The 19,711-nt window shown below is 41.1% G+C and overlaps 1 protein-coding gene across 1 annotated transcript in view; it reads right to left on the reverse strand.

Moving 5' to 3' along the window:
• The window catches only part of LOC144893223 (xanthine dehydrogenase/oxidase-like), a 268,917-nt gene that overhangs the window by 210,916 nt on the left and 38,290 nt on the right, over positions 1 to 19,711 (reverse strand). Inside the window, exons 2-5 of the mRNA XM_078782951.1 lie at positions 13,705 to 13,795; positions 11,565 to 11,622; positions 5,196 to 5,292; positions 3,289 to 3,397 (exon numbers count right to left, since the gene is read on the reverse strand). Coding sequence (XP_078639077.1) covers positions 3,289 to 3,397; positions 5,196 to 5,292; positions 11,565 to 11,622; positions 13,705 to 13,758 — 318 coding nt within the window. The 5' untranslated portion in view covers positions 13,759 to 13,795. The remainder of the gene's footprint in view (positions 1 to 3,288; positions 3,398 to 5,195; positions 5,293 to 11,564; positions 11,623 to 13,704; positions 13,796 to 19,711) is intronic.

Raw genomic sequence — 19,711 nt, forward strand, 5'->3', positions numbered from 1 at the left:
GTGTATAGTGACAATGTGTGTAGCGAAAATGTGTTGAGCGAAGATGTGTGTAGCAAAAATGTGTATAGCCACAATGTGTCTAGCGAAAATGTGTCGCGAAAATGTGTATCATGAAAATGTGTATCGCGACAATATGTATAGCGTCAATGTGTATCGCAAAAATGTCTATCGTGAAAATGTGTATCGAGAAAATGTGTGCAGTGACAATGTGTATATCGAAAATGTGTGTTGTGAAAATGTGTGTCGCGACTGTGTATATTGACAAAGTATATTGCGACAATGTCCATCGTGACAATGTGCACAGCGCCAATGTGTGTAGCGAAAATGTGTGTAGCAAAAATGTGTATTGTGAAAATGTGTATAGCGACAATGTATATAGCTACAATATGTATCCCGAAAATGTTTTGAGTGAAGATGTTTGTCGCGAAAATGTGCATCGCGAAAATATGTATGGCGAAAATGTGTATCGTGAAAATGTGTGGCATCGATGTGTATCGCGAAAATGTGTATGGCGACAATGTGTATGGCGAAAATGTGAATAGCGACATAGTGTATCGAGACATCGTGTATAGCGAAAATGTGTATCACTACAATGTGTATCGTGAGAATGGGTTGAGTGAAGATGTGTATCGTGAAGATGTGTGTCGCGAAACTATGTGTCGCAAAAATGTGTATCGCGAAAAAGTGAATAGCGAAAAAGTGAATAGCAACAATGTGTATTGCGACAATGTGTATAGCTACAATGTTTATCGTGAAAATGTGTCTCGCAAAAATGTGTATAGCAAGTATGTGTACACCGACAAAGTGTGTTGCGAAAATGTGTATAGCGACAACGTGTATCGCGAAAATGTGTTGAGCGAAGATGTGTGTAGCTAAAATGTGTGTAGCGAAAATGTGTGTAGTGAAAATATGTGTAGTGAAAATGTGTATCGTGAATGTAGAGCGAAAATGTGTGTTGCGAAAATGTGTGCAGTGAAAATGTGTGTGTCGCGAAAATGCGTGTCATGAAAATATGTATTGTGAAAATGTGTGTCGTGAAAATGTGTATCACGAAAATGTGTATCGTGAAAATGTGTGTCGTTAAAATGTGTAGTGAATGTGTAGCGAAAATGTGTGAAGTGAAAATGTGTGTGGCGAAAATGTGTATCATGAAAATGTGTAGTGTATGTGTAGCGAAAATGTGTATCGCAAAAATGTGTGCAGTGAAAATGTGTATGTCGAAAATGTGTATCGTGAAAATGTGTATAGTGAACGTGTCGCGAAAATGTGTGCAGTGAAAATGTGAGTCGCGAAAATGTGTGAAGTGAAAATCTGTATTGTGAAAATGTGTGTCGCGAAAATGTGCACAGCAAAAATGTGTATCGCAAAAATGTGTATTGCGAAAATGTGAATCGTGAAAATGTGTATTGCTAAAATGTGAATAGTGAAAATGTGTATTGTAAAAATGTGTACAGTGAAAATGTGTATTGTGTGATTGCAAATGTTATAGCAAAGCAAATGTTATAGCAAATGCAAATGTTATAGCAAATGTTATAGCATTATAAATGTTATAGCAAAAAGTGTATGGCAAAAATATGTATCGCGAAATTGTGTTTCGCTAAAATGTGCAAAGCGACAATGTGTAAAGCAAAAATGTGTGTAGCAAAAATGTGGATCGTGAAAATGTGGATAGTGCCAAAGTGTATAGCGAAAATGTGTGTTGCGAAAATGTGTTTGGCTAAATTATGTATCGCGACAATGTGTATTATGAAAATATGTAAAGCGACAATGTGTTTCGCAAAAATGTGTGTTGCGAAAATGTTTGCAGAGAAAATGTCTGTTGCGACAAAGTGCACAGTGGAAATTTGTATAGTGACAATGTGTTTTGTGATAATGTGTGTAGTGACAAAGTGCATTGCCCAATTCTGGTGGGATTGTCACTTTCTGCTGTGCCAAATGAGTCCTATTTAATAAGGTGCAACTGCAATGTGTCTATAATTCATATTTTTTGAGATATTGCCCACTTTTTGTATTATGAACTCACAAGTGGCCATATTGTGTTTCGGATCAGCTTATTTTAATCAAATGTTTGCCTAGGTAGTTGATCATATGTTTTAAGTTTCGCATTGATCGGTTAAGCGGTTATCGAGAAGCGAGAAGTTTGTTAATCGGTTAAGTACCACACCTTGCTGTATAGAAATACCACACCATGCTGCATAGAAATACCACACCATGCTGCATAGAAATACCACACCATGCTGTATAGAAATACCACACCATGCTGCATAGAAATACTACACCATGCTGTATAGAAATACCACACCATGCTGCATAGAAATACCACACCATGCTGCATAGAAATACCACACCATGCTGTATAGAAATACCACACCATGCTGCATAGAAATATCACACCATGCTGCATAGAAATACCACACCATGCTGCATAGAAATACCACACCATGCTGCATAGAAATACTACACCATGCTGCATAGAAATACCACACCATGATGCATAGAAATACCACACCATGCTGCATAGAAATACCACACCATGCTGCATAGAAATACCACACCATGCTGCATAGAAATACCACACCATGCTGCATAGAAATACCACACCATGCTGCATAGAAATACCACACCATGCTGCATAGAAATACCACACCATGCTGCATAGAAATACTACACCATGCTGCATGCATGTTTGATGTAGTTGTTGTTAACTACCTTGTAGCATACCTGCCTGCTGTCCCGCTTCAGCATTAGTTTACCTTTTACCAAGCCCAGGTCTGCTTGGACTAGGGCAGGGATGATACGTTCGTTTTATTACTGCCAAATGGTACGAATATTATTATTGTTGTTAATATTATTAGTATTAATAAATGCTTTGTTACAATGTCATCATTGTTTTTGTTATTTATTTTGTAATAGGAATACCATGTCATGGAAGGAACTATTAAACTGCTCTATGCACCTTAACATGGCGATGCGTGTTTAGAAACATAGGAATTCTTCAGGATTCTTTGTAGTTAATAAGCCTGATCATGTCAGGAGATCATAACTAAATAGTTTCTCATTTTGAACATGTTCCAGGGCTCTGCTTCTGATCCGTCTGGGGAAGCATAAGCTCTTTCATATGGCCCCTCAATAGGAACTTCTGACTGTCATTATCTGCAGGGGGCGATGTTTTTTACCTTCACCCCGAGCGCCACAAACCATCACTTCGCCACTGCTTTCTAGCATTGAGTGAGTTACAAGCACAGTCGTGAGTTACCTGCACAGGGTGCAACCGGCTGGTTGAGTTACCTGCACAGGGTGCAACCGGCTGGTTGAGTTACCAATCCCTTCTGTCGTGATAACTGCTTTACCATGCAAAGAGCAGATGGGAGTCAGACAGGTATTAACCGCATAGTGCCTGTGACATAGAGAGGGTTACATCAAAATAAGACAGGTATTTTCCGCATCGTACCTGTGATATACAGAGCATTACATCAAAATAAGACAGGAATTAACCACTTAGTGCTTGTGACAAACAGAGCGTTACATCAAAATAAGACAGGTATTAACCGCATAGTGCTTGTGACATACAGAGCGTTACATCAAAATAAGACAGGTATTAACCGCATAGTGCTTGTGACATACAGAGCGTTACATCAAAATAAGACAGGTATTAACCACATAGTGCTTGTGACATACAGAGCGTTACATCAAAATAAGACAGGTATTAACCACATAGTGCTTGTGACATACAGAGCGTTACATCAAAATAAGACAGTTATTAACCGCATAGTGCTTGTGACATACAGAGCGTTACATCAAAATAAGACAGTTATTAACCGCATAGTGCTTGTGACATACAGAGCGTTACATCAAAATAAGACAGGTATTAACCGCATAGTGCTTGTGACATACAGAGCGTTACATCAAAATAAGACAGGTATTAACCGCATAGTGCTTGTGACATACAGAGCGTTACATCAAAATAAGACAGGTATTAACAGCATAGTACCTGTGACATACAGAGCGTTACATCAAAATAAGACAGGTATTAACAGCATAGTACCTGTGACATACAGAGCGTTACATCAAAATAAGACAGGTATTAACCGCATAGTGCTTGTGACATACAGAGCGTTACATCAAAATAAGACAGGTATTAACCGCATAGTGCTTGTGACATACAGAGCGTTACATCAAAATAAGACAGGTATTAACCGCATAGTGCTTGTGACATACAGAGCGTTACATCAAAATAAGGCAGGTATTAACCGCATAGTGCTTGTGACATACAGAGCGTTACATCAAAATAAGACAGGTATTAACCGCATAGTGCTTGTGACATACAGAGCGTTACATCAAAATAAGGCAGGTATTAACCGCATAGTGCTTGTGACATACAGAGCGTTACATCAAAATAAGGCAGGTATTAACCGCATAGTGCTTGTGACATACAGAGCGTTACATCAAAATAAGGCAGGTATTAACCGCATAGTGCTTGTGACATACAGAGCGTTACATCAAAATAAGGCAGGTATTAACCGCATATTGCTTGTGACATACAGAGCGTTACATCAAAATAAGGCAGGTATTAACCGCATAGTGCTTGTTACATACAGAGCGTTACATCAAAATAAGACAGGTATTAACCGCATAGTGCTTGTGACATACAGAGTGTTACATCAAAATAAGACAGGTATTAACCGCATAGTGCTTGTGACATACAGAGCGTTACATCAAAATAAGGCAGGTATTAACCGCATAGTGCTTGTGACATACAGAGCGTTACATCAAAATAAGGCAGGTATTAACCGCATAGTGCTTGTGACATACAGAGCGTTACATCAAAATAAGGCAGGTATTAACCGCATAGTGCTTGTGACATACAGAGCATTACATCAAAATAAGACAGGTATTAACCGCATAGTGCTTGTGACATACTGATGGGTCAAATGTCAATTAATTTAGAAGAGGGGGAATAAATAGCGCAGGCATTATGGGTCAAATGTCCTCCTCCTGAGGTGTAATTCCTTGTATATATTATTGTAGACAATAAAAAGGAAATGTGACAAATTGACAACAGTTTATAGCTGGGCAGAGATTCAAACCCATGAAAGACATCTTGTTAAATAAGACTCCAAAACGACATTACAAGAGAAAGAGATTTGCTCGATTCTGTTTTGTCTGATACGAGTTATTACTATTATGAGACTTACCGAATATGTCGACTCCCTGGGTCACAATGAGACACCATGACGGTACATGCTCCACAACCACCCTCCCCACAGGCCAGCTTGGCTCCGGTCAATCCAACTGTGTGAAGCTCAGGAACAACATGAAAACGTTGGAATCTCAGTGCAGAAATTATAGCCGACTCGAGCTATAGCGTGGAAAATACGCCATGTCACTCTAGCAACCACAAAGCGCGGAAGCAGGTAGAATAGGGGAAAGTTAGACGGTAGAATAGGGGAAAGTTAGACGGTAGATAGGGGGAATTTAGACGGTAGAAGAGGGGGAATTTAGACGGTAGAAGAGGGGGAATTTAGACGGTAGAAGAGGGGGAATTTAGACGGTAGAAGAGGGGAAATTTAGACGGTAGAAGAGGGGGAATTTAGACGGTAGAAGAGGGGAAATTTAGACGGTAGAAGAGGGGGAATTTAGACGGTAGAAGAGGGGAAATTTAGACGGTAGAAGAGGGGAAATTTAGACGGTAGAAGAGGGGGAATTTAGACGGTAGATAGGGGGAATTTAGACGGTAGAAGAGGGGGAATTTAGACGGTAGAAGAGGGGGAATTTAGACGGTAGAAGAGGGGAAATTTAGACGGTAGAAGAGGGGGAATTTAGACGGTAGAAGAGGGGGAATTTAGACGGTAGAATAGGGGAATTTAGACGGTAGAATAGGGGGAATTTAGACGGTAGAATAGGGGAAATTTAGACGGTATATAAGGGGGAATTTAGACGGTAGAATAGGGGAAATTTAGACGGTATATAAGGGGGAATTTAGACGGTAGAATAGGGGAAATTTAGACGGTATATAAGGGGGAATTTAGACGGTAGAATAGGGGAAATTTAGACGGTATATAAGGGGGAATTTAGACGGTAGAATAGGGGAAATTTAGACGGTAGAATAGGGGAAATTTAGACGGTAGAATAGGGGAAATTTAGACGGTAGAAGAGGGGGAATTTAGACGGTAGAATAGGGGAAATTTAGACGGTAGAAGAGGGGAAATTTAGACGGTAGAATAGGGGAAATTTAGACGGTAGAATAGGGGAAATTTAGACGGTAGAATAGGGGAAATTTAGACGGTAGAAGAGGGGAAATTTAGACGGTAGAATAGGGGAAATTTAGACGGTAGAATAGGGGAAATTTAGACGGTAGAAGAGGGGGAATTTAGACGGTAGAATAGGGGAAATTTAGACGGTATATAAGGGGGAATTTAGACGGTAGAATAGGGGAAATTTAGACGGTAGAATAGGGGAAATTTAGACGGTAGAATAGGGGAAATTTAGACGGTAGAAGAGGGAATTTAGACGGTAGAAGAGGGGGAATTTGACAATGGAAGAGGAGGAATTTTGATGGTAGAAGAGGCGGGATTTACACAGTAGAAAAGGGGGGATTTTGACGGTGGAATAGGGGAAAGTTAGACAGTAGAAGAGAGGGACTTTAGACGGTAGAAGAGAGGGACTTTTGATGGTAGAACAGAGGGAATTTAGACGGTAGAATAGGGGAAATTTAGACGGTATATAAGGGGGAATTTAGACGGTAGAATAGGGGAAATTTAGACGGTAGAATAGGGGAAATTTAGACGGTAGAATAGGGGAAATTTAGACGGTAGAAGAGGGAATTTAGACGGTAGAAGAGGGGGAATTTGACAATGGAAGAGGAGGAATTTTGATGGTAGAAGAGGCGGGATTTACACAGTAGAAAAGGGGGGATTTTGACGGTAGAATAGGGGAAAGTTAGACAGTAGAAGAGAGGGACTTTAGACGGTAGAAGAGAGGGACTTTTGATGGTAGAACAGAGGGAATTTAGACGGTAGAAGAGGGGGGATATAGACGGTAGAAGAGTGGGACTTTTGACGGTAGAAGAGGGGGAACTTAGACGGTAGAAGAGGCGGAATTTTTTTCAGTAGAAGAGGGAATTGAGACGGTAGAAGAGGAGGGAATTTCGATGGTAGAATAGGGGGACGTTTGACGGGAGAAGAGGGGGAATTTTGACGGGAGAAGAGGGGGAATTTTGTCAGTAGAAGAGGGAATTTCGATGGTAGAAGAGGAGGGAATTTCGATGGTAGAATAGGGGGACGTTTGACGGGAGAAGAGGGGGAATTTTGACGGGAGAAGAGGGGGAATTTTGTCAGTGGAAGAGGGGGAATTTAGACGGTATAAGAGGGGGAATATAGACGGTGGAAGAAGGGGAATTCAGACAGTAGAAGAGGAGAAATTTAGATGGTAGAAGAGGGGGAATATAGACGGTGGAAGAAGGGGAATTCAGACAATAGAAGAGGGGAAATTTAGACGGTAGAAGAGGGGGAATTTATATGGTAGAAGAGAAGGAATATAGACGGTAGAAGAGGGGGACTTTTGATTGTAGAAGAGGGGGAGTTTTGATGGTATATAAGGGGGAATTTTGACGGTAGAAGAGGGGAAATTTTCATGGTAGAAGAGGGCGAATTTAGACGGGAGAAGAGGGGAAAGTTAGATGCTATAAGAGGGGAAAGTTAGATGGTAGAAGAGGGGGAATTTATATGGTAGAAGAGGAGGAATTTAGACGGTAGAAGAGGGCGAATTTAGACGGTGGAAGAAGGGGAATTCAGACAGTAGAAGAGGAGAAATTTAGATGGTAGAAGAGGGGGAATATAGACGGTGGAAGAAGGGGAATTCAGACAATAGAAGAGGGGAAATTTAGACGGTAGAAGAGGGGGAATTTATATGGTAGAAGAGAAGGAATATAGACGGTAGAAGAGGGGGACTTTTGATTGTAGAAGAGGGGGAGTTTTGATGGTATATAAGGGGGAATTTTGACGGTAGAAGAGGGGAAATTTTCATGGTAGAAGAGGGCGAATTTAGACGGGAGAAGAGGGGAAAGTTAGATGCTATAAGAGGGGAAAGTTAGATGGTAGAAGAGGGGGAATTTATATGGTAGAAGAGGAGGAATTTAGACGGTAGAAGAGGGCGAATTTAGACGGGAGAGGGAAAGTTAGACGGCAGAAGAGGAGGAATTTAGAGCAGAAGAAGAGCGGGAATTTCGACGGTAGAAGAGGTGGGACTTATATGGTAGAAGAGGGGGAATATACAGTGCATTCAGAAAGTATTCAGACCCCTTCACTTTTTTCACATTTTGTTATGTTGCAGCCTTTTGCTGAAATAGTTTAAATTCATTTTTCCCTCATCAATCTACACTCAATACCCCAAAATGACAAAGAGAAAACAGGATTTTAGAAAGTTTTGCAAATTTATTAAAAAGAAAAAACTGAAATATCACATTGACATAAGTATTCATACCCTTTGCTATGACACTTGAAATTTAGCTCAGATGCCTCCCATTTCTCTTGATCATCTTTGAGATGTTTCTACACCTTGATTGGAGTCCACCTGTGGTAAATTCAATTGATTGGACATGATTTGGAAAGACACACACCTGTCTCTATAAGGTCTCACAGCTGACAATGCATATCAGAGCAAAAACCAAGCCATGAGGTCGAAGGAACCTGCAGAGATCAGAGACAGGATTGTGTCGAGGCACAGATCTGGGGAAGCCTACAAAAAAATCTCTGCTGCATTGAAGGTTCCCAAGAGCACAGTGGCCTCCATAATTCTTAAATGGAAGAAGTTTGGAACAACCAGGACTCTTCCTAGAGCTGGGGCCGCCCGGCCAAACTGAGCAATCGGGGGAGAAGGGCCTTGGTAAGAGAGGTGACCAAGAACCCGATGGTCACTCTGGCTGAGCTACAGAGATCCTGTGTGGAGATGGGAGAAACTTCCAGAAGGACAACCATCACTGCAACACTCCACCGATCTGGGCTTTATGGCAGAGTGGCCAGACGGAAGCCTCTCCTCAGTGAAAGACACATGAAAGCCCACTTGGAGTTTGCAAAAAAGCCCCTAAAGGACTCTCAGACTGTGAGAAACAAGATTCTGTGGTCGGTAGAAACCAAGGTTGAAATGTTTGGCTTCCGTCTGGCCACTCTGCCATGAAGCCCAGATCGGTGGAGTGTTGCAGTCATGTTTTGGTTTTTGCTCTGATATGCATTGTCAGCTGTGAGACCTTATATAGACAGGTGTGTGCCTTTCCAAATCATGTCCAATCAATTGAATTTACCACAGGTGGACTCCAATCAAGGTGTAGAAACATCTCAAAGATGAACAAGAGAAATGGGAGGCACATAAGCTAAATTTCAAGTGTCATAGCAAAGGGTATGAATACTTATGTAAATGTGATATTTCACTTTTTTTTTTTAAATAAATTTCCAAAACTTTCTAAAATCCTGTTTTCTCTTTGTCATTTTGGGGTATTGAGTGTAGATTGATGAGGGAAAAAATGAATTTAAACGATTTCAGCAAAAGGCTGCAACATAACAAAATGTGAAAAAAGTGAAGGGGTCTGAATACTTTCTGAATGCACTGTATGCTTAATCACTAACGATAATTCTTCATCTGAGTGGATCCACCATTGTCTGTAAGGTAAACATGAACCATGTGTCATGGTGCACATTATCGCTTTACGTTGAATTCCCATTTCTACGAATACACACTCCAAATGCAGTGTTTATTTGAGGTGACGCATCTACAGTCAGCTATTTGATCTTCATTTCAACAATATTGATAGATAAAGGTGATATAATATAACAAATATCATGAAACATTTACATTTTGTAGTCCATTGTATAATTTAAATAAACATAAATGCAAATTTCGCATGTGGAAAAAGTAAGCACACCCTTGGCTCTAATAGGTGGTATTGCCCCCTTTGGCAGAAACAACCTCAAGTAGGCGTTTCTTATAACTGTCTACCAGTTTCTGACATCGACTGGGAGAAATTTTCGCCCACTCCTCCATGCAGAATTCTTTCAGCTGTGCGATGTTTGAGGGGTATCTTGCATGCACAGCTCGTTTCAAATCCCCCCACATCATCTCGATGGGATTTAGATCCAGGCTTTGACTTCGCCATTCCAGAACCCTCCATGTCTTTCTTTTCAGCCATTCCTTGGTGGATTTACTGGTATGTTTAGGGTCATTGTGATGTTGCAAGGTCCACCTTCGGTTGAGCTTCAACTTCCTGACAGATGGCCTCACATTATCCTCAAGCACCCTCTGGTACAATGAATAATTCATGGTGGATTCTATGATGGTGAGCTGCCCAGGCCCTGATGCAGCGAAGCTGCCCCAAACCATAATATTTCCACCACGATGCTTTACCGTTGGTATCAGGTTCTTGTGGTCAAATGCTGTCTTTGGTTTTCGCCAAACATGTCTTCTGGAACTGTGGCCAAATAGCTCTACCTTTGACTCATCTGTCCAGAGCACATTGTTCCAGAAGTGCTGGTCTTTGCCTCGGTGTTCATTGGCAAACTTTAGTCTTGCCCTGATGTTCTTTCTGGACAGCAAAGGTTTCCTCCTGGCACACCTCCCATGTAGATCAAATTTGTGCACCTGAGCTGGTGCACCTGATTCTAATTTTAGGTATTTGAAGTAGTGATAAATGTCGGGATGTACTTACTTTTTCCACATGCGAAATTTGCATTTATGTTTATTTAAATTATACAATGGACTACAAAATGTAAATGTTTCATGATATTTGTTATGTTATATCACCTTTATCTCTCAATATTGTTGAAATGAAGATCAAATAGCTGTATGTTGAAATATGTTGAAAAAGTCAAAACTTTACATGGGGTGAACTTACTTTTTCACGTGACTGTATAAACCTGTCGGAGACGGTTATAAAACGTACTACCTGAGTTAGATAACATCGTCCCATCGTGGTGCTTTGCAGATACAGGATACCCATGCAGATCATGTACTTTATACCCAGTAGTTCAAAAGGTGTAAAAATTACATGAATATACATGTACTTCAATGAGGCTGTAGACCCCACCACCCCCACTCTACCCCACCACCCCCACTCTACCCCTCTCTCCCTGAACAAACGTAATAATATTTATTAGTTATTGGTTAAATATCTCAAAAAGGTTTAATATTACAACATAATAACCCAATTGTTTTTAAGGAAAAGACGACTTTATTACTTTTACTTGTACGTATTTAAAAAATTAACTTTTGTTTAAAACTTGTCAATTTCCTCAAGTTGAGAGAAAAAGTCATGGATGTGGAAAGTAGAGGCATGGATACAAAAGTAGTGTGATAAAAGGTAACCGTCTATGCAAGCAATCCGTCAATCCGTCGTCAATCAGTCAATCCGTCAATCCGTCAATCCGTCAATCCGTCAATCCGTCAATCAGTAACCGTCAATCAGTCTATGCAAGCAAGTTTCACTGTTTCACTGCCAATGTGAAGAAGCCAGTAGTTTATATTAAACTGCGTAATCAGTTAACATTTGGGTCGGTTTCCTTGAACGTGAAGGATACGTTTGTTACGAAGATATGACAACAACGTTGTTTCTGGGTCAACATTCTGGTCCACAATCTGAGAGAGGAAAGTGCATGAGAAAACGCGCTCACAATTCAAGAATCTTCACAAACATTGAACTTGTTACTCTTCCTGCAAACAAGTCATGCACAACTTCTTTCCACAATCCCCTTCATCGTCTTCTATTGGAATTACTATCAGAGTAGCTTGTTACGACTTTTACTTCCTCTAGACAGTCAAGTTCGCTCATCTTTTCGGCGCACCGGCACGAGCCGAGAACGGCCCGTGCAGGGGCTGATCCGAGGATCTCACCAAACCGTCCGATCGGTAGTAGCGACGGGCGGTGTGTACAAAGGGCAGGGACTTAATCAACGCAAGCTGATGACTCGCGCTTACTGGGAATTCCTCGTTCGTGGGACACTGTCTCAAGCCCCAGTCCCCATCACGGACGGGGCTCAGCGGTTTACCCGAGCCTGACGGCGAAGGGCAAGGTACACGCTGGCCCGTCCAGTGTAGCGCGCGTGCGGCCCCGGACATCGAAGGGCATCACAGACCTGTTATTGCTCCATCTCGCACGGCTTGCAGCCGCTCGTCCCTCTAAGAAGTTAGTCCGCCGGCCACACCAGGGTCGCGGAACTAGTTAGCGTGTCGGAGTCTCGCTCGTTATCGGAATCAACCAGACGGATCGCTCCACCAACTAAGAACGGCCATGCACCTTCATCATCCCCAATCAGTATCGGAATCCGAGCTCGCAATGCGCCGTTTCTCTATATACCGTCGCTGGTAGGATCACGGTGAGTTCACAATGTGACGTCACTGGCAACCTCGAAAATCGACAGTTGAAGGTTTTTTTGGCACTTTGTGATTGGTAAATAAATAAAAATTCCCTTCAAATTAGACGATGATTAATGATTGCCAATGGTTTTCAGGAATGTTTGGGTTCCCTTTTAAGGGACTTTTGGGTCTTCATGGTCTTTTCAGTCTTTTGGGTCTTGATGATCTTTTGAGTCTACAGGGTCTTTTCAATCATTTGGGTCTTGATGATCTTTTGGGTCTTCAGGGTCTTCAGGGTCTTTTCAGTCTTTGGGGTCTTTTCATTATTTTGAGTGTTTTAGGAATTTAAGGATATTTGGGGTCTTCTGGATCTTTGGGGTCTTTTTCGTCTTTTGATCTTTGGGGTCTTTAAGGGTATTTGGGTTATTTTGGGTCTTTGGGGTCCATTGGGTCTTTTCAACCTTTTGGGTATTTAAGGGTCTTCGGGGTCTTTTTGTCTTTTCAGTCTTTTGGGTCTTCAATTATCTTTGGGATATTTTGGGTCTTCAATGTCTTTTGGGTCTTTGGGTCTTTTGTGTCTTTGGGGTCTTTAAGGGTCTTTGGAGTATTTTGGGTATTTGGGGTATTTTGGGTCCTCTGGGTCCTTTGGGTCTTCTGGGTGTTAAAGGGTCTTCGGGGTATTTAAGGGTCTTCAGAGTATTTTGGGTCTTCAGTATCTTTTGGTTCTCTTGGGTCTTCGAGGTCTTTAAGGGTCTTTGGGATCTTCTCGGTTGTTAAGGGTCTTTGGAATAATTCCAGTCTTTAGGGTATTTTAGGTCTTTGGGGACTTTTGGGTCTTCAGGGTATTTTGGTTCTCTTGGGTCTTTAAAGGTCTTAGGGGTATTTTAGGTCTTTGGGGTCTATTGGGTCTTTTCAGTCTTTTAGGTCTTTGGGGCCTTTTATGTTTTCAGAGTCTTTCATGTCTTTGCAGTCTTTTGGGTATTTGGGGTCCATTGCATCTTCCTGGTCTTTTTAGCCTTAGTCATTGTGGTCTTTTGGTTCCTCTGGGTAGGTCCTTTGAGGCCTCAGAGTCTTTTGGGTCCTCCCGGTTTTTGGGGGTCCTCTGGGTCTTCTTGGTCTAGTAGGTCCTCGGCGTGTAGAGAGGGTGGGTGGAAAGGGTATTTTGGGTTCTCTGTGTACTCTAGGTGAAGTATTTCAGGTTACATTTGTGGGCGGTGCCAGGCCAGCTGTCCAACCAAAGGGTGAAGAGGGGACACACATACTCGTACATGCATACAAACACTTGCTCAATTTTATATAGATTATGTGTTCTGTGTCTCTTCATTTTGATATGTCTATTCCGCAAAAACATCGTCATGTGGAAACCTTTGTGCCATTGACGTAGAAGAAGAAGTCGTTTGAAGTTCCTTGATAATCCATTGTGGTGCAGACTTGGTATAAGTTGCGTTAAATCGATCTTCAGTGACACAAAAATCAATCAGATTAGTTAAGAATAGATGAACAAGAAATTTATTAATAATGACGAGATCACCTAACAAAACTTGCTCTATTAATAATTAATCAATAGATCACCTTGTAAAACTTGCTCTATTAAAAAAATTTTTTTTTTTTTTGTATACTGAATCGAGGCTCGTGAAAGAGCTGACAACCACGAGGGAAAGACAGTACAGGGGGACCACGAGGGAAAGACAGCACAGGGGGACCACGAGGGAAAGACAGTACAGGGGGACCACGAGGGAAAGACAGTACAGGGGGACCACGAGGGAAAGACAGTACAGGGGGACCACGAGGGAAAGACAGCACAGGGGGACCGCGAGGGAAAGGCAGCACAGGGGGACCGCGAGGGAAAGACAGTACAGGGGGACCACGAGGGAAAGACAGTACAGGGGGACCACGAGGGAAAGACAGCACAGGGGGACCGCGAGGGAAAGACAGCACAGGGGGACCGCGAGGGAAAGACAGCACAGGGGGGACCAGGAGGGTAAGACAGCACAGGGGGACCGCGAGGGAAAGACAGCACAGGGGGACCACGAGGGAAAGACAGCACAGGGGGACCGCGAGGGAAAGACAGCACAGGGGGACCGCGAGGGAAAGACAGCACAGGGGGACCAGGAGGGAAAGACAGGACAGGGGGACCAGGAGGGAAAGACAGTACAGGGGGACCACGAGGGAAAGACAGCACAGGGGGACCGCGAGGGAAAGACAGCACCAATTAATCAATAGATCACCTTTCAAAACTTGCTCTTTTAATAATCAATAGATCACCTTACAAAACTTGCTCTTTTAATAATCAATAGATCACCTTACAAAACTTGCTGTATTTATTAATAATAATCAATAGATCACCTTTCAAAACTTGCTCTATTTATTAAAAATCAATAGATCACCTTACAAAACTTGCTCTATTAATAATCAATAGATCACCTAACAAAACTTGCTCTATTAATAATCAATAGATCACCTTACAAAACTTGCTCTATTAATAATCAATAGATCACCTTACAAAACTTGCTCTATTTATTAATAATAATCAATAGATCACCTTACAAAACTTGCTCTTTTAATAATCAATAGATCACCTTACAAAACTTGCTCTATTTATTAATAATCAAGAGATCACCTGACAAAACTTGCTCTATTAATAATCAAGAGATCACCTTACAAAACTTGCTCTATTAATAATCAAGAGATCACCTTACAAAACTTGCTCTTAATAATCAAGAGATCACCTTACAAAACTTTCTTCTTTTTTTTTTGTATACAAGATCGAGGCTCGTGAAAGAGCTAACATTAATCACACAAAAAGACAAACCGACACACAAAACACAAAAAAACAAGGGGAGCGGCAGACAAGATGGGGAGAAAGGGGGAAGGACACAAAAGAGAGGGGGAAGAGGGGGAAGGACACAAACACAACATTTGAGAGCAGGGACATCGGGAGGACTTGGGGGGAGGTGGGAGAGGAATAAAACATATGAACACTGCAAGGACTCTGGGGTGAATTACCGGGGGTAGAAAAGATCAAGGTTTTCGATGGGGGAAGATAAGAGATGGTGGTGAACAGCTGTTTTAAAGACCTGGAGGGAGGAGTGGGATTGAAGGGAGTGGGGGAGTTTGTTCCAGAGGCGGGAGAAAAGGGGAATGAAAGAGTGAAGGTGAGCAGAGAGCCTAGACTTTGGCAGTTTAACCATAAGAGGGTTGCAGGCAGATCTTGTGCGACCTGAAGGAATATTGGGGGGACAGAGCACAGAGAGAGCTGGGGGAGCAAGGCCGGAGAGGAGTCGGTAGAAGACAGAAAGACCACCAACCTGCCTGCGGTGAGTGAGTGAAAGGCCCTCGGTGTTGACTACATCGCAGGAGATTCCACTGATTCTGAAAGCTTTGGCCTCAACAGCGTGAAGCCGAGCAAGGTGTGAGGCAGGAGCACCAGCCCAGAGGGGGGAACAGTATTCCATTGAGCTGCGGATGAAAGCCTTGTATGTGGTGAGGAGCTCAGGTGTGCCAAGGAAGGACTTCGCACGACGGAGGATGCCCAGTCGGCGACTGGCTTTGGAGGCCAGCTTGGAAATGTGGTTTTCCCAAGAAAGATCATGGCAGATAGTGAGACCCAAAAGCTTGAGCGACAGAACTTCTTGGAGAGGATTGTTGAGAAAGTAGATGGGAGGGTTGTCCAGTCGGTCCTTTCGGAGAGACATTGTAAGAGTGTGAGATTGTCAGGATTGAAAGACATGTTCCACTTGTTTGACCAGTCTGTGATTTTGTCCAGGTCTGCAGAGAGTGAGGAGGCTGCAGACTGCCGATCTGAGGGATGAGGAATGGAGCGACAGAGAGTAGAGTCGTCAGCAAAGAGATAGAGAGGATTTTCAAGAGAGTCAGAGAGATCATTGATGAAGACCAGAAAAAGCACAGGGCCCAGAACACTACCTTGGGGAACTCAAGCCTGAACAGGAAGAGGAGATGAGAGAAACCCATTCAGGGCCACACGTTGACTACGACCAGAGAGGAAGTCCACCAGCCATGCGTGGAGATTTCCATGGATACCAAAGGAGGAGAGTTTGGTGAGCAGAGCAGGGAGCCAGACCGTATCGAAGGCACGTGAAATGTCAAGGGAGACAGCTCTAGTTTCCTGTTTGGCGTTGAGGACCTCCATCCATTGTTGAGAAAGCAGAAGCAGCATGTCCAGAGTAGAGTGACCAGGTCTGAAACCAAATTGATGATCAGAGATCAAGCCATTGGAGAAGAGGAAAGATTTAATATCTGAAGCAATGATGGATTCCATGACTTTGCTGATAATTGGGAGAAGGCTGATTGGTCTGTAGTTGCTGGGATCTGTTTTTGCACCTTTTTTGTGCAAAGCGGTGATGTTGGCTGATTTCCAAGCAGATGGCAGATGACCTTGAGCAAAAGAGAGGGTGAAGAGAACAGAAAGAGGGAGTGAAAGAGCAGAAGAACATGATTTTAGGACCTGTGGGCTGATGCCGTCAGGACCAGTTGCAGAATCAGAATCGAGGGTTGACAGAAACTTTTCCACCTTGTCAGGAGGAAAGGACACAGAGTCCAGGAGCAGCTGGGTACGACTGGGTACGGTGGGTACAGAGAGGGATGGGTTTGGGACACAAGATTTAGAGGCAAACACAGAGTTGAGGCATTCAGCTTTTTCACGTGCGGAGTCAGCCGTTAAGCCGTTTGAGGTGAGGGAGGGGATGGAGGGGGAACAAACACCAGAAACAGATTTGACCAGACGCCACCAGGATTTGGAAGAGGGAGACAGATAAGAGAGTTCGGTCTTGAGAATGGTGAGATATTGTTTCCTGGCTCTCCTGAGGGTGGACACACACTTGTTTCGGGCTTTGTGAAAGGAAATGAGATTTCCTTCCGTTGGGATTGCTTTCCAGGAGACGAAAGCAAGTTGTTTCAGGGCAACAGCCTCACCACAAGATTCCGTGTACCATGGACGGGAGGAAGGGTATGACAACTAACGGGAGGAAGAGACCTTGCTTGCTCTATTACAAAATTTGCTCTATTAATAATCAAGAGATCACCTTACAAAACTTGCTCTATTAATAATCAAGAGATCACCTGACAAAACTTGCTCTATTAGTAATCAAGAGATCACCTTACAAAACTTGCTCTATTAGTAATCAAGAGATCACCTTTCAAAACTTGCTCTATTAATAATCAAGAGATCACCTTACAAAATTTGCTCTATTAATAATCAAGAGATCACCTAACAAAACTTGCTCTATTAGTAATCAAGAGATCACCTTACAAAACTTGCTCTTTTAGTAATCAAGAGATCACCTTACAAAACTTGCTCTATCAATAATCAAGAGATCAACTTACAAAACTTGCTCTATTAGTAATCAAGAGATCACCTGACAAAACTTGCTCTATTAGTAATCAAGAGATCACCTTTCAAAACTTGCTCGATTAGTAATCAAGAGATCACCTGACAAAACTTGCTCTATTAGTAATCAAGAGATCACCTGACAAAACTTGCTCGATTAGTAATCAAGAGATCACCTTACAAAACTTGCTCTATCAATAATCAAGAGATCACCTGACAAAACTTGCTCTATTAGTAATCAAGTGATCACCTGACAAAACTTGCTCTATTAGTAATCAAGAGATCACCTTTCAAAACTTGCTCGATTAGTAATCAAGAGATCACCTGACAAAACTTGCTCTATTAGTAATCAAGAGATCACCTGACAAAACTTGCTCTATTAGTAATCAAGAGATCACCTTTCAAAACTTGCTCGATTAGTAATCAAGAGATCACCAAACAAAACTTGCTCTATTAGTAATCAAGAGATCACCAAACAAAACTTGCTCTATTAGTAATCAAGAGATCACCTGACAAAACTTGCTCTATTTATTAATAATCAAGAGATCACCAAACAAAACTTGCTCTATTAATAATCAATAGATCACCTTACAAAACTTGCTCTATTTATTAATAATAATCAATAGATCACCAAACAAAACTTGCTCTATTAGTAATCAAGAGATCACCAAACAAAACTTGCTCTATTAATAATCAATAGATCACCTGACAAAACTTGCTCTATTAATAATCAATAGATCACCTTACAAAACTTGCTTTATTAATAATCAATAGATCACCTTACAAAACTTGCTCTATTTATTAATAATAATCAATAGATCACCTTAAAGAACTTGCTCTATTAATAATCAATAGATCACCTTACAAAACTTGCTCTATTTATTAATAATAATCAATAGATCACCTTGCAAAACTTGCTCTATTAATAATCAATAGATCACCTTACAAAACTTGCTCTATTAATAATCAATAGATCACCTTACAAAACTTGCTCTATTTATTAATAATAATCAATAGATCACCTTACAAAACTTGCTCTATTAATAATCAATAGATCACCTTACAAAACTTGCTCTATTAATAATCAATAGATCACCTTACAAAACTTGCTCTATTTATTAATAATAATCAATAGATCACCTTACAAAACTTGCTCTATTAATAATCAATAGATCACCTTACAAAACTTGCTCTATTAATAATCAATAGATCACCTTACAAAACTTGCTCTATTAGTAATCAAGAGATCACCTTACAAAACTTGCTCTATTTATTAATAATAATCAATCGATCACCTTGCAAAACTTGCTCTATTTATTAATAATAATCAATAGATCACATTACAAAACTTGCTCTATTAATAATCAATAGATCACCTTACAAAACTTGCTCTATTTATTAATAATAATCAATAGATCACCTTGCAAAACTTGCTCTATTTATTAATAATAATCAATAGATCACATTCCAAAACTTGCTCTATTAATAATCAATAGATCACCTTACAAAACTTGCTCTATTTATTAATAATAATCAATAGATCACCTGACAAAACTTGCTCTATTAATAATCAAGTGATCACCTTACAAAACTTGCTCTATTAGTAATCAAGAGATCACCTTACAAAACTTGATCTATTAATAATCAATAGATCACCTTACAAAACTTGCTCTATTAATAATCAAGAGATCACCTGACAAAACGTGCTCTATTAATAATCAATGGATCACATTACAAAACTTGCTCTATTAATAATCAAGAGATCACCTGACAAAACTTGCTCTATTTATTAATAATCAAGAGATCACCTTACAAAACGTGCTCTATTTATTAATAATCAAGTGATCCCCGAACAAAACTTGCTCTATTAGTAATCAATAGATCACCTTACAAAATTTGCTCTATTAATAATCAAGAGATCACCTGACAAAACGTGCTCTATTAATAATCAATAGATCACCTTACAAAACTTGCTCTATTAATAATCAATAGATCACCTGACAAAACTTGCTCTATTTATTAATA

Source organism: Myxine glutinosa, chromosome 8, assembly GCF_964187855.1.
Source record: "Myxine glutinosa chromosome 8, kmMyxGlut1.1, whole genome shotgun sequence".
NCBI classification, from domain to species: Eukaryota; Metazoa; Chordata; class Myxini; order Myxiniformes; family Myxinidae; genus Myxine; species Myxine glutinosa.